General features: G+C 39.2%; 1 protein-coding gene across 1 annotated transcript; it reads right to left on the reverse strand.

Moving 5' to 3' along the window:
* Positions 1–482: 482 nt before the first annotated feature.
* Positions 483–10,380, reverse strand: LOC111341794 (uncharacterized). The gene is made up of 6 exons (XM_022948805.2): positions 7,236–10,380; positions 6,726–6,969; positions 6,119–6,335; positions 5,627–5,823; positions 4,841–5,065; positions 483–3,889 (listed from the first exon to the last, which is right to left on the reverse strand). The coding sequence occupies exons 1-6, from the start codon at positions 10,354–10,356 to the stop codon at positions 3,097–3,099; spliced, it is 4,797 nt and encodes a 1,598-aa protein (XP_022804540.2). The 5' UTR covers positions 10,357–10,380; the 3' UTR covers positions 483–3,096.
* Positions 10,381–15,710: the final 5,330 nt, after the last annotated feature.

Raw genomic sequence — 15,710 nt, forward strand, 5'->3', positions numbered from 1 at the left:
CTGTTTGATCCGTATTTCGTCTCCAGTTAACGTTCTGTAAAACAATCCAGGCAGAGAAAATTCATTTACCAGTTGTGTGAGAAAACTACGATAGGTGTGTAGAGAATGAACTTGCTAAAAATTAGACTCCATGTTGTCGTGCGCCTGTTCAGTTATAAATCAAAGATGACGTAAAAATGTGGTAAAAAAAAAAAAAAAAAAAAAAAAATCACAAGAAGCGCCGCCAAGTGTTCCACTGATGGTCTCACCGCATTTTGACATCTTCTGTGATCTCTTGATGTAGATACTCACGGCAACATGGAATCCAAATTTTTGATATGATAGGAGAAGAAAAATTTGTTGTCAATGATGACGCCCGTGTCCTCCCGGAGATCACAGGTATAAACCAATACGTACATAATTAAACGTAGCGTAGAAATGGGATTTAAAACTAACTAAATGAATACAAATTAATATCTATGAACAAAGGAAGGAGCTTTGCGTAATCCCTCAAATTATTTATTTACGCTGAATTACTTAACATCACTTCATATTTATATCAATAAAAAAATAACTTCTTTTAACTTCACATTTTTCCCTTTCAACTCTGCACATAAATCAAAGCTATGAAACATACATCTCAGCTAAGTGCCTACGCTCGTGGCAAATAAATTAAACATCATTTTCAAAAACAATGAATTCCAAATTACGTCGCACAACTATTGTGTTGATTATTAATGAATACATCATACTAACTGTGTAAAACGGATTAGCTTAACAAGCTATGGCGTCACTGAAAGTATTTTGATTAGTTTGTATATTCTCCATAATGTTGTCCACACCGTACCTATTGTGCTGACTAAGAGAAATCGTTTAACAATCAAGAGCTACTTAGGCTGGTGATCATTTCTTTTATTCTCTTGACCTTAATGTGTGATTCAGGGGTGATATTGTTAGGAGAAATTAGATGTTAGGCACCCTTAGGGGTTAACCCTGTTTTCACCGCAGAAGAAGACATTCTAGCAAACACGACTTTCCTATTTCTTTATGGAGGAGGTAATTTGAATCGTATATCAGATACAAACCTATCTGGCCGTGAGAAAGTCCTTGGTTATTTTGAAAATATTGCGGAACGAAGAACCACGTCATTACGTTGTTCAGTTTCCTTAGCAGAGGAAAGTGACGCTTTAGCTTTTTCATACAGTTTACGAAACTATTCTTAAAGTAGATGTTATCTGTTTTTGGTTTCACACCATTACGGTTGTAATCTATCATTATCATCGTCATCGTCGTCGCTATCGTCATCATCAATGTTATCATCACAGCCATTAATATCGTCATCGCCATAGTCGTCGTTACCATGATCATCATCGTTTTCGTTATTGTCATCAATATCGTCATCATCATCATTGTCATCGCTATCATCGTCATCATTGTTATCGTCATCGTTATCAATATTGCCATCGTCATGACTATCGTCGTCATTATTGTTATCGTCATCGTCATCGCCACCATCGTAATCATCATCAACTTCGTCATTGTCATCGTCATCATTTTTGCTCTCTCCCTTTTTTGTCCAGAATTAAGTGCACAGGTTCTGTCTCCTTTAGTTGACATTATACGATTATCTACCATTATCTTGCTCTAATTTTTCCATTTTCTTAAGAATAAAGTACCTGAGTTCAGTCGCTGATAATCGAACTTACACTGGTCTTAGCCTTTCAGTCACGAAAAGAAAAAATCACTAACCACCGTAATTCTAACCGCTGAAACGATCAAAATTTCGGTGATAGGACTAGGTGACTACAACGCGATTTCAAGAAATTCGATTCTGGGAGGTCTCTTAGTGAATAATGATTTTTGTATTAGGATGACGTGTTTACATCCTTGCTACCATCCAGTTCAGATCACGCGTTAGTTACAACTAATGAGTTTGCTCATATTCCGTACAATTGGCTGTGTGTGAGAGACTTTTGAAGTCTAGCCCCCGCGTATGAATCGACACATGATTTGAATGAACGATAACAGGGATATAAACAGGTTGACCGACCCAATCTATTAACTCAATTGTACAACATTTTTACGTAATTTCTAAAACAGAAAAATAATGAATGTAAAAAGTCAAAGTCATTGCCCAAACCTACTTCTCTCTTAAGAGTTCAACTCCAAGCTTTCTGCGCTTCTTAAGTTTTGTTCAGTGTTCTTTGTTAATTTTCTCTTTTGTCTACACTAATATAGAGTTTGTTTTGTTTTCTTTTAGGTTTTTTTTTTTTTTTTTTTTTTTTTCGTACACTAGTTTGTGTGTGTATTTGTATTTTGCCTTGTTCTTGTTCGTCGAGTTTAGCCGCGAGGTCTCAAAACTTTGAAGATTTCTTTCAAGAAGTTTTTCCATTCTATCCCGATTGAAATAGACCTTTTGGTGCTCAAAATGAAAACACAATATACTAAATAATAATTGTGTCGAAAATATAAGCATGCAGCTCTTTTAAGCGACGAAATCAGTTTTGGAGTTGAAAACAAAACTGAGTTTTCTGACTTCAACTGAGTTTTTGAGAAGTTGGTTAACTTTTCATTGGAACGGTAAATATAAAGCTTCGTTTTTCCAACGGTTGATATCATTTTTAAGTGTTTTAAAATATTTCCTTTGGGAGATTTTGATTTTAAATCGTACAATTTCAGAATTTTCAACATTTTTAACACAAACCTACGTAAATTTCCAGCTGTGAATTCTGAGCCGAAAATTTACAATGCTTTGAATACAGATTTAGTCTCAAATATTTCATGGTCGTTTTTGCCTTGTTCTCTATTCCTAGTTTTCGGGTAGAACACGATTACCTGGTAAACCCGAAACAGTTGACATAAGCTCTTCTTTTTCGTGCACACCTTGTGTTTGCATGCTATGCTATAAAAGAATTGGTTAACGCTTTAGCTGTGTTCGTATATCGAGTTATGGATGTCAAATTGATTACGTGCATGCTTGAGAACTGTAGTGAACTTTTAGAAGAAATTTACGCATATAGCGCTCTTAAATTAGGGAACTTAAGAAAATAAAACTACTTTGAATAAATACAGCTTTGTCCATCACTAAACACAGACACACCTTCTCCTTCTTCGAAGTCACATTACCAAGCACTTGTCTTTGGAAGATTTCGATGTCGAGGAGCTGCTGGGAGTTGACCAGTGGTGTGGCACACCAGACGTGTTTGTTGATGACGAATAATTTCTTGACGTTCCTGTGCTTGAGGTGTGCGATGAATATGTTGAACTATGTGAGCTTGCCGTACCCGAAGAGTAGCTCATGGCTGTACTGCGGTGCGGTGCGCCAAACGAGCTGTTAGAAGCTGAACCAAAACCACTCGATGCCCCACTACTGGACGAGTAATAACTACTGGTAGGATTAACGGAGCTTCTAGATGGGGCAGCTCGGCTGTAAGAAGGTGTCTGAGCGGAACTTGGTGCTCCGCGAGCTCCGGAATTCCTACTACTTTCATCAGAATACTCGATGATGTACTCTGGGTAGAACTGGTCAGCGTCAAAAACCACATAAATGGTTGGACTGTACTGGTCGTCCACACAAGAGTCGAACAGGTCACTCGATGGGTTGGATGGTTGCTTTGGAGGCGGTCTCCGATAACTGGAGTTGCCTTTAGTGTAAGATCCAACAAGAACTTTTGCCAAGAACATGAACTGAAACGAATTCGCGTCTTTCTTCGCATAAGCATCGCTGTAGGAGGCATTTACAGCGAAATAACTTCCCTCGCCATAGACAGTGGCGTTCTTGCCGTTTAGGCGCCAGTCAAAGTTTTGCTTACATATGGCCTCCACAGCATCGGGGCTGGTTCCATGGAACAACCTCTTTTCGTTCAAAGAGTGACTACCTCTCTTGATCGCTAACATGTTTTCCTTTTTCCTTTAAAGAAAAAGCGGACAAAAACAAGGCTTCAGGTCAAGAATGTGGTACATCTACCCAACTACTGAGGTGAATATATTGTTGTTCTAGGATCGTTTGGGGTAACCATATTGGTTCTCCTCCATCCTAGCATTAGCACTGCACTGATGAGGCCCAGAAGGCCGAAACAGTACTGTCTGCAGTTAGTTATATATATATATATATATATATATATATATATATATATATATATATAAACAAACAAAATAAAGCACGAAAAGTTTACTTTAACATTATTTCTGCGACGATTAGAATATTGTCGGGCGTAAATGCTTGGAGGTAAAAAGAAAAGGATATTCAAAGCGTGCCTTAAGCGCTATTCACTGTTTTAGTATATACTTAATGCCTTTATCAAGTACATGTAAGTGGAAAATTCCAGCTCTTATTTTCAGAAAAAAAAAAGATGACAGAACTAAACGCTTACACTAATTTTCGTCTTATGGACATAAGTGTTTATTCAGTCAACAGCACGAAATGAGCCAGCGGTCATTTGAGAATCCTTAACTTTTTAACCCTTAAGAGTGATTAGCATCGAATTTCTCCTTACAATATCACCCCTGAATCACACGTTATGGTCACGAGAATAAGGCAAATGATTATTAACTAGAGAAGCTCTTGATTGTTGAACAAATTCTCCTTACAAGCACTTAAGGAAATGTATCGAGAACAGTGTGGAGAATAAGCAAACTGATCTTAGGGTCAAGGGTTTAATGAAAGCCATACTAACTCAGCTGTTCAATTACAAGTACCTGGTTGCGAATGTGGCAGCATTAAAAAAAAAAAAAAACTTCCGCACAAGACAAGCCTAGAGAAAGCTTTTTGAGATCAATTACCCGTTGCATTTTGAAATTGAGACCTTCTTCAATTCTTCGGAAATATCGAAATAATCACCTCTTTATATTAACAAAATACCTTTGATACTTCTCCCACATAAAAGAGTTTTGCACGCGCTCAATTCTACGGATAACGACCCTCTTTTGGATTGAACTTCTAAACAATCTCTCCACTTCTTTGTACTCAGCTGTAACATTGCTTAATGCTACACGTGTGTACTGCATATTAACTGGCATAGAGGCCCAATTGCTGGGCTTTCCAGTACTCGATACAGTTGCACTCGTTTTTCCCTTTCTGGATGACCTGCGGCGAAAAAGGTGAAAAAAAAAAAAAAAAAAACATATGTAAGACAGACATAGCCAAGAATTCAAGCGTAAGTAATGAACCTACCACAACTTTACAATTATCTGTGCATTTTTTTGTTAAGCGACCTTAATGTCCCTCGTTTCCTTGGGAACCATCAAGAAAAAGGGTAATTCAACACAGCGCGAGCATCAAAAGAACAGAACGAGAATTTTGTTGAGTCGAACCGCTCCGAGATATTCTGATATTCTGGCGTTCTTGGTTTTACTACCCGCCCCAGACCAGGCCAACATGGCACGTTCTCTGAAAAGCCACTTCCCTCTCTTCATGCAGTAAACATTGAATACGTGATTAAACACTGTACCTCATTCCTTTTCTTTTTGATTGTGGGTGTTTTACCTTACAAATAGGCTACATTACCATTTTTAGAAATTCAGAAATGTAGTCCAACCTTCGCAAAAAAAAAAAAAAAAAAAAAAGGTGCCGTATTGCACCCTCTCCACACTCCCTTAGCCTCAGAGGTAGCCATTGCGGAAAGTTTTGACTGTATAATGAAATTACCTTCTAATCTCCCGGACGTCTGCGCCTGATCTAAATTCTGCTGGTCTTCTTCTTACTTGTCGTGTAGTGCCATACCTCAAGTTTTTTTGTCGCATTTCATGAAAATACAGTGCATAGTCTTGTTCGGCAATTGTAAACTTAAAACAATTTGTGGTGGATGAGAAGGCGTCTTCTATGGGTCTCTGAAGATCGTTACCCTGAAAACATACAAAAATTGTAAATTAGTTATAAATAGTCTTCAGGAACCCTTGCGGACGCCGCTTCATCCTGATTTGTTTGTTTATACATATATGTTTTCTTTTCATTCTTTTTTTCTTAACGATGTGATCGAAATAACGTTTTCTAAAGAGTCTACGTCTTAATAAGTCCAAAAACAAAGCTTAAAAAGCCCAATGAGCTTGTTAAATTAATGTCCTCACTACTACTTTCTTTTGACATGTTTTCCATTTCACCCAGAAGTGGCACCTGACATTAAATTTAAGTGAGTCTTACCAAGTAGTCTGAGCCATACGCCAGCCACATGCCATTTTCGTCCTTCCAGTACCAAGTCCACGTTGATGCAAAAGGATTACCAAGGTTATCGATGGAGGGTTCCGTGTAGAGCCGCCTAATGTCTGCCGAGACTTCAAAACTTTTCTGCACATACATCATTTTATTTTCAAACAGGAAATTCACAGGATCCTCTTCATCAAAGAAAAAGAATTCTTCACTGAAAAAGTAGATTTTATGTTAACAAGGATCTGTGTGCCAATTCAATAACATGAACTTCCGGGTACATTATTTAACAGCTTCCTTATTACTGGCTCCTTTCAATAAGGAATTGGCATCTAGAACAGTATTTTAAAACATAAACTAAACTAGTGGATCAGTCTTAATCTAAACATAAGGGGCTTGTCAATAAAGGTCTTTTAAATGGATGAGATGAAAGATTGTACCTACACGATTTAACAGAACGGATAGCTGAGAATGCCTGAATAACTAAGGTTACAAGGAAGTGAGCTTGTAAACCCACATTTTTAGACTTAAGCCTGTATAAATAGTTTAGGCTTGCCTCTGCAAACTGAAGTACTCTGTGTTTAAACGACTCTTCTCAACTCACCTTTCGAAAGACAGCTGGAGGCCAGTGGCTGAGCAATCATCCATCATTGCGTCACAGTACAATTTCTCTACCTTCTCATTGTCAGTCTCGGTAAAACTCTTCCAGACTCCTTCACCCTCAACTCTGTATTGCCAGTGGTAAGGCAACGAACAGTGGTGCCCTGAACACTTCATGCCCTTCTTACACTTTCCCAGAAGGAAATCCGAACAGATAGGTGCATCTGGCTTATCACTGTGAACATGACCTGTGAAAATGAAAACAGCAGTGTGACTGATGAAGAAGTTGCGAGATATGACTGAGCATATTTTCGGACTGATATTGCCACAGGATCATCGATTAATGCAATACCTTTCTGTTGTCTTACAATGACCACAGATGGAAAATCATTGTAAAAAAAGCTGCTCATGACAAATAAAATTCAAGCAAGTGTAACTTTGCACTAATACTGTATCACAAATATTGCTAAATACATGTGCACAATCAAACTTGCGCTTTCTTGGTAAAAAATACCTGTTTCTCTGCTCTGTGCCAAATCGTCAAACAGCAAAATAGCCTTCTTCACTGCGCCTGGTTTCAAGTGATCGATTCGAAAACGCTCCAGAATTGCTCTGGTGTGATCAGTAGTCATGGCTGATTCATGCTCTAAGAGACAACCGCGTCCTTCTCGGGAACACTTTTTTAAGTGGTCGCTACACATGTGAATTCTAAGACAAGCATCGCCACGATCGCAGATACCATCGTTATACTCTACACAAATCAATGGCGAGGAAGACAGCACAAGCCGGCGAAGTTGCTCGTCTGTGAACTTTTCGAGGTTGATCTGAGACAGCAAAGCCTTATCCTTCTCGTTGCGAAATTGATGATTCCGAGGGCATGTTACTCCGTTAGCACAGGAGTCAGTGATGTAATCTCTACAGATGTGCAAGAATGAGCAGTTGTCTTTCGCACAAGTTCCATAGTGGGCGTTGTTGTAACTGAAGCAGAGCCGAGCCTTTGCTGCATACGCACTCACTTCTGTAATTTTCCCGTCTGGGTTTTCCAAGATCAGAAAGCTCCCTTTTCTTTTACGAAACCAAGATTCCACGTCTTTGAATCCAGCAGGAAACAAATCAGTACGTTTAGAAATAACTGAAAACGTAACTGAGCAATTGTATTCCTTGCACAAGCACTCAAAGACTTTTCGTTCAGATGGTTCACCGCTGTTCCCAGAGGGAAAGATTTCTTTACGAATAGACCCAATCACATTGGCTATATGATCAGATGGGTCACAATTGGCAATACCACTAAGAGGTGAAAGACCACTCCGCTGATAGCTAATGTTTTTGCTACCAGTTGCTCCTTTAGTCATAGTCGAGGGACTTGTCGTTGACACAGTGCTGGTTGTTTTGGCTACAGAAACAGATGTAAGTGAGAAATGGCTGGGACCACTCTGTTTCTTCTCTCCCTTGCTGTCAACTGCACTGATAGAAGACGACGTACTAGTTGCTGTTGAAATAGTGTCTTTAACAGGGGGGTTAATGTCGACTGAATGTTTCCTCTCGCAGACCAGAAGGGCTCGCACAACTGGCTGAGTGTTACCATTCCTGACCTTCAAGCCATATCTATTGAGAACAGCGGTTGCATGAGCCGTCAGTAGAGCTTCTTCGTGCTCGAGACCGCAAATCGCCTGATCCGCACACTTCTTTCTTATCATATTCTTGCAAATATGTATCTTTCCACAACTCTCTCCAAGTACACAGTGTCCTTCGTTATAGTCAAGACATACTCGAGGTATTGACAGTTGAACGACCTTACGCAGCTGTTCTTCACTAAAGTCAGTTAACTTAAGTTTAGAAATGAACTTTCTGCTCTTATCGTACTCAAAACTGTGGTTTCTTTGACATCTACGGCCAAATCTACAAAACCCAGCAATGTAATCTCGGCACACGTGTATATAAGAGCATTCCTCTTTAGAGCAATGATCCTGGTTAAAACATAATTTTGCTCGTTGACAATGAACGTCCACTTTTACTGTTCCGTCTTCACTTTCCCTAAACAGAAAGCTTTCTTTCCTTGATTTGAACCATGCAGCGATATCTCCACATCCTTCAGGAAACAATTCTTTTTGTTTCGAGATAACAAGGAAAGGGACAGTACCATTGTATTCTTTCAGAATGCAGTCAAACACTGCCTTCTTAGAGGGTGTGTTCTTTTGTGGATCTGGAACAGAGCTGCACGAACTTGAAATGGATGACTTTCGCTTGCGTTCCGCTGGTGTTTCTTCATTTTGAGAGTTTCTAGGGCTATGAGTGGAATCAGACGAATAATCATTTCCCAAGACCCATTTCTTTACCAAATCGTTTCCGCTATCATCAACGGGCAAAACGAACGGATCATTACGTACAGCGCTGGCTTTTCCTGCCCCACTTGAAATACAGAGATCCGCCTTTGGTTTCATTTGTGACGTGGTTTTGGGTTTAAGAAATTTGCAATCATTTCCAGTCCCTTTGTTGCTTAGTTTTGACTCGTGAATCTGATGAAGCGATCGACTTTCATTCGCAGAGAGGAAGTTTTTAGAATCAGGTTTGTTGTCTTCTGAAGATGAGTCTGAGAGGCTTTCTTCCTCCTCGTGTATATTTAGAAACCCGGGATGTTTGTTAGAGCCCGCTGAAGCAGTCGCACAACTCGCCAAGTTGTTGTCGTACTTTGGTATACCCTTCTGTTTCCGCTCTTCCTTTGACTTTAACTGGTCAGGTTTTGGTCCATTCCTCCTCGTGTCCACACTATCATTAGAAACCTCTCTGGATTTTGAGCCCGTATGATAATCGTTTGTTCCACCCGAGTTCGACTTGTGGCTTGCCCCATGCTGTAAACTGTTTTCGTTTGTGTTATTCTGATTGACAAATTTTGTTAATTCTTCGGCTGGCGTAACCGAGGCCATTTCAACGGTAGTATCATCGCTTATGAACTTGCCTTTGTCAAAATAACTCTGCTCTTTCATGATCAAAATACTGCTACAAACAAAGGCAGTGCTCATCGACTGATGTGGCACAAGGTCATACTGCTTCAGTATTTTCTTGTTGTTAACTTCAGTCAGATTATGCAATAGCCCACAACCACAGGGCAATTTTCGCACTACGTTCGGGCAAATATGAAGATATGGACATTTATCCGACTTACATTTATTTCTCAAATACAACTGACAAACCTGTGGTAGACTCCAGGCGATGATGTTCCGTAATGTTCCATTCGGGTGCTTCTCGATTTTAAGGTCTTTGGTCTTCGCTTCGTTGTCGTTGTCGAAGAAATTGTGCGAACGATGGCAATTACCTTCGCAATTTCCCTCGATGTAGCTTTTACAAATGTGCCAGAATTTACATGAACCCCTTGTTCTTCTGCACGAACCTCGTTCAAGGTATTGTTGACAAATTTTCTTTTTCAGGTCGATGCGAACACCTCTGACTTCATCATCAATATCTTTCACCACAACAAAGCGGCCACGGCCGTGATTAATTAGCCAATTCTTCGCATCCAAGTTAGATTTAATGTCTTTCAAAGGCGATGAATCCCTCAAAAGTAACGATAACTCTACAAATCCGCCACTACCACAAATAAAATTGAAAACTTTCTCGACCGAAACATCAGTCGCCATCTTGATTTTGAAACTGAAAAACTTCATGGAATCGAGGTACAGAATTCCGCGAAAACGACAACACTCTCCTAACTTGACTAGGGTGGGGAATATAACTTTCTTTCCTTTCTCATGTTTTTCTTTTAGGGATGGGGTGAGAAGGGATATCAGTTTAATTGTTTTATGGCTAATATAATGAGAAAAAAAGGATATCTTGTCTCGTCTTATTAACTGACCTTGCGTCGAGTACCTCAATATCGCATTGTTCTTTTTTTCTTTTGACAACTGTTTTGGTTTCCAAATAAAACATTGGCCATAGGCCAGCCCGACAATAATTTTCACATCTTTTTCTTCCTCAGATATTCCTTATTTTTAGCGTCATGTCATCATCTATGATTATTATTAAAAGACTGAAGCGGGCCAGAAAATACCGTTTTGTTACTTTGAATGATCACTATAAGTTATGTACATGTACATAAAATACATTTCTCTCCAATTTTTTGGATTTTCATCTTCGGAAGTCTACATTTACCGCTGGACTCCAGGGAGTTATCACAGGGATTTTATACACAATGGTAAGTGTTTATCGAAGTTGTTTTCGAGCTTCCCGCCATCAAGATTTCACTGAAGTCTTCAACGGAGATTAAAATCACGAATGCACATTTATCACGGTTCGCCAGGTGAGCTTCGTTGCGCTTGGAAATTTATCCAAACACATACCTGTTGAACATTCCATCCTGCGAAGATTTCGTGAGTAGGGAATTTAAAACCCATGTCGTGCCGGGAAAGCAGTGAAATTACGCAAGCAAACAGACTTATATAAATATTCGATCAGCGGGCAAATTTGCGTATCGAACTTGTCCCGCTCAACGTTTAACAAGTTCACCACTGCTCCTGCGCCGGGTTCTTCAAAGCTGATCGAGTTAAGATAATTCAGGGATTTTGGAGGTTAAAATATCCATGAAGAGGAAAAGTCATTTCATTCATGCCTATTTTGCCGAGACTTATAAGGCTGGGGTCGCACTAACGCTTTTGGTGTTTACATTGCATTGGACATAAAATCTGTCATCGCATGCTTGCGACAAGTGCGACCCTTTAGTCGCGACCAGACATAAGGCTCATGTACCCAGACATACCTATGTTCGAAGGACCTAAAGATCAAAAAAGCCGATGTCCTCCCTCGAAGCAGGTCATATCTTGTCTAATGGCCTTAAAATAACAATTTTTTGCTTTTCCTCTGTCGCAACGTCAATCAAATCCGAAATATCTGCAAAAATTGGATTTTCGAAATTCTGCAAAGACAACACGTCCCCAGTTTTCTTTACAACGTTACAAAATTCCACTATTCACCTGATTATTCTCAGTATGGGGATTGCTTGTTTTCACCCTTTGGCTCGCAGATCTTTTCCCATCTTTGTCCATCCGACGACGTCGGTTTAAAGTGGCAAGAGCCAACATTTGCCGTTGGCGAGTGTTGTCAATGCATACAAACCAATAGGGTTTTGTACACTGAACAAGTTAAACAGAGATTTTAGAAATGTCGCTAGTAAAACTAGCTCTAGCCTCATGTCTACAAAAATTATATTTACTGCTCTTTTCGCGCGTGAAATATTAAGAGTTGACAGTCTGATTTTAAATATCATTTATGTCGCACTTGTGCGACCTCCATAACTCCGGTGGTGTAAATGTCCCGACATATTTATGGGACATCTTATGACGCGACTTAAAAAATTTAAGGCCACAGTGCAACCCCTTGCTTTCCTTACGTTCAAGACCGCGATATCGCAAATTTTCTTTTCCCTTTAACAACACAGTTTTCGTTTCCAAAAGAAAGACTGGCCCTAAGCCTGCAAGTATAATTTTCTCTTTTCTTCCACAGATAGCGCGGAGTCAATCCCAATTTTTAGTAAACGATCAGACGCAACATCATCATCTATCATGCGCAACTACCTTTAAAAATAAGTCCGCAATGCGTACGAAATTGAGCAGCTTTCTCAGTGTCTGATGACTTGGTGAGTTTCTATTAGAAGAGCTAATATCTGATACAGTTAGTTTTCAATATTGTTCCTGTTCATGTAAAGTAACACAATGCTGAGTGTAAGTTTCTATTATCCATTAGGGCACAAAATTATATTTTTAGTTGGTTGGGAGCAAAATGTTTACTTTACTTATTGTATCTGGGTTTTGTGGGACTGTATTTTCAATAAAGAACACAAGAAGATTTAGTTGAGGTAGGTGAATATGGGGTTGCAAGTGGAAGAATCTAGGGAAAAAAGATAGATGCATAACAAAATCAGAACACAAGCAATACTTTAATGAATCATATGTTGGGTAGTACTCTGAAGTAACATTACATTAAAACTGCTAATACTTTTTAACCCAATAAGATTCACAATTTGACCTGGAGGTTTTATTTTAATAACAGATAGTTCAATGGAGATAAGTGTCACCATAATAGATTTCAGGAACAGTAATCAGTGACATAACTTAAACACAACAGAGTTCAATGTACAGGCAAGTGCATGATGGAATTATATGATTTAAAGTACCAGAATCTTTCAAGTTTTCTTATTATTGATATTGTTCTTTCATGCCAGTGTGTTTCCCAAATTCAAGCTATGTGAAGACATGAAATGAAAAGGTGAACTTGACATCATCATGTAAATGGTAAACTTGACATGCTATCAAAATTTGTCTTTCAGTTGAAATCTTACTCAGGAATGCACTTTTGTCAGTTTCTATCAATATACCTAAAAAAATCAAAACTCTGTTTATTTCAGTCAGCTTCTATGTGTATCAATCAGCACAACCTACTTCTTGTCAATCTGATTGATTTCTAGAGTGATCTATTGTTGCTGAGCCTACCAGTTGGTTTGCATTTGTACTTGAGTAATTACTTTGATTTGCACTAGTGATACATGGAAAAGACACCTGGCTATTTTCAGCCAATCAAGAGTGTAATTTTTCATGTGTATCAGTATTGTGATGAATTAACCAAAACCAAACAAGTATCTGAAAACAAGTTGAAAAGTCTACCAAATAAAGCCCTAAGACACATGTATTGTTACCAAGTTCAAATATCAATGCTCATCTGAACCATTATGAAGAGAATTTAGAAGACTCCCAAGCTTACAGGAAGTCAAGAAATGTTAAGGTCTGAATAATTCTGGACATCACTTGGAAAACATAATAATAATCACAGTTCAGTTGTAACATTAAACCACTAGGCTCTAGTCCTATGAGCAATGGAATATAAGCATTGTAGAAAATCATCTGTGAAAACCAAAACATCACATCATTCCACATTTTGTGTTATCCAAAAATCTCTCGATACTGGCTGTAGCCTACAGTTCTTGTCGATGCTACGTCTAGAAAATTTCGAACTCGCGCTCGGTTGAAGAGACTCGAGGAGCCGGTTGAGGTTTTGTGATTGCGCGAGCGAGGTTCCACAAGGAAAATAAATAAAAATACACGAGAAAAAGGGCCGAGCGATGATAAACATACAAGACAGAATAGGCCATTTTACAGTTGTGTACTTAGTTGCCAAGCCTTTGATTCAGAGTGAGGCTAAAGATGACCTTGTTTTGTTAGGGAGCTGTATCTAGTTAGCATGATAACAAAGTGATTTACATTTGAAAGGCAGCAAGGTTTGTATCATAACAAGGTCATCTCGAGCCTCACGCCTATTCAAAGGCTTGGCAACCAAGCACACAATTGTAAAATGGACTATTTAAAGACTTACAAATGTTTTCCTGACTGTAGCGATGGCGCCGAAGCCTAAGTTAAGAGTCTAAGATCGGCAACGAAAACTTCGGGCTAGAGAATACGTTGAAAAATTTTCGTGCTAAGAAGCCGTAGCGTTTAAATAGTTCTAAAAGGCATGCATAAATGATAAGCTAACACAAAAATTGGTAAGTGGAATCCTACACTGGCAAGGAAATTACATTTAAATAGAACATCATGAACATTAAACTCTAACAATGATCCTTAAAACATGATAAGATATTCTTTGTTTCTACGAGATTGTCATAAAAGCAAATCCTTGACCGGTATTGTACAATCGAGATTTCCATACTTACTAGTACTTTTGTCGTTTTGAAATATGCCTCCGTAAATTATCAACAGTGCAAGGAGAATGCAACTACAATACAACTTATTTCACTTTATGGCACTTCCAGGAGGCTTAAGACAATTTCAAACACTTTCAAACTCTTTCAGAGACTCAGTGGCGCAACCCGCACCGATAGATCGATCCGATAGGAGGGGGGTGAATAGGCTAACCGATCGGTGGATTCTGAGAATTATTTTGCCCGGATTTCGGATTTAGAGCAAAATTTTAACGGATTTGCGGATCCAGAGATTGCAACGGTTCGCGGTTTCGTCGATTTTTGAGGTTCGGATTTTTTATTTTGCTTGTGAGGAAGTTCGGATCGTGGATCTGAACGATCATCAAAAATGCGTTGTTTTCTGAGTATGTTATTTTTGTCACGGACGAGACTTTCTGCATGTCACGCATCAGGGAAATAGTAACGCACTGGGACGTCTGCTGTGTTCGTTGTCCAAGACACTGTACCCCACCGATTGCGATTCGCTCGATGATAAAGCCATTGCCTAGCTACCTTATAAGGTAACACACAACAGCTCAAGGTGCGTTTTCCACCTTTTTACGAGACAAGTAGCGAACAGATCGGCAGATTTGCATACCCCTATTCACCCCCCTCCCATAGTCGTAGGCTTGTGAGAGTGCAATGACTCCTTACCGTGTAACACAACTCGTACCGAAGATTAAAGCTGTTAAATGTCTTATAAGAGCGTAAAAGCTCTTACAAAAGCTGGAGTTATAACACAAGCCGGATCTGGGTACTTTGGCTTGTGTGACGAGAACTAACTCGTCAAACGATCACCTGGAAAAAAAAATTACTCGAGACCACGCTTTAATCCAAGATGGCTGACTCAGACGCCATATGACGTTAGACCACGTGACATACGTTTTACTCTCGTCGACAAATAAATAAATAAATAAATAAATCCGATGATGCCATATTGTGGCTACACAATCTGTGTAAGCCACACAAAAAGAGAGCGCGGAATGGAAGAACAAGGAATGAGGAATAAGGAATGGGGAATGGGGAATGAAGAACGAGGAATGGGAAACGGAGAACGAGGAATGGGGAATGGGAAATGTATAATTGGGAATGGGGAATGAGGAATGGGAAATGAAGGATGAGGAATGGAAAATGTAGAATAAGAATGGGGAGTCGGGAATGGGGAATGGGGAATGGGTAATGGAGAATGAGGAATGGAGAATGGGAATGGGGAATCTTCAAAAGCAGGAATCTTTAAAATGTGGAATTTTTAAAAGCGAGAGCTTTTAA

The sequence above is a fragment of the Stylophora pistillata genome, chromosome 4 (assembly GCF_964205215.1).
Source record: "Stylophora pistillata chromosome 4, jaStyPist1.2, whole genome shotgun sequence".
Taxonomy (NCBI): domain Eukaryota; kingdom Metazoa; phylum Cnidaria; class Anthozoa; order Scleractinia; family Pocilloporidae; genus Stylophora; species Stylophora pistillata.

Excerpts from the sequence above, each read along its gene's own strand:
- LOC111341794 (XM_022948805.2), bottom strand. The coding sequence starts at position 10,356 with ATGGCGACTGATGTTTCGGTCGAGAAAGTTTTCAATTTTATTTGTGGT. Across the intron at positions 6,336-6,725 it reads CTCCAGCTGTCTTTCGAAAG|TGAAGAATTCTTTTTCTTTG; the intron begins GTGAGTTGAGAA and ends CTACTTTTTCAG. Across the intron at positions 3,890-4,840 it reads ATGTGGGAGAAGTATCAAAG|GAAAAAGGAAAACATGTTAG; the intron begins GTATTTTGTTAA and ends TTTTCTTTAAAG.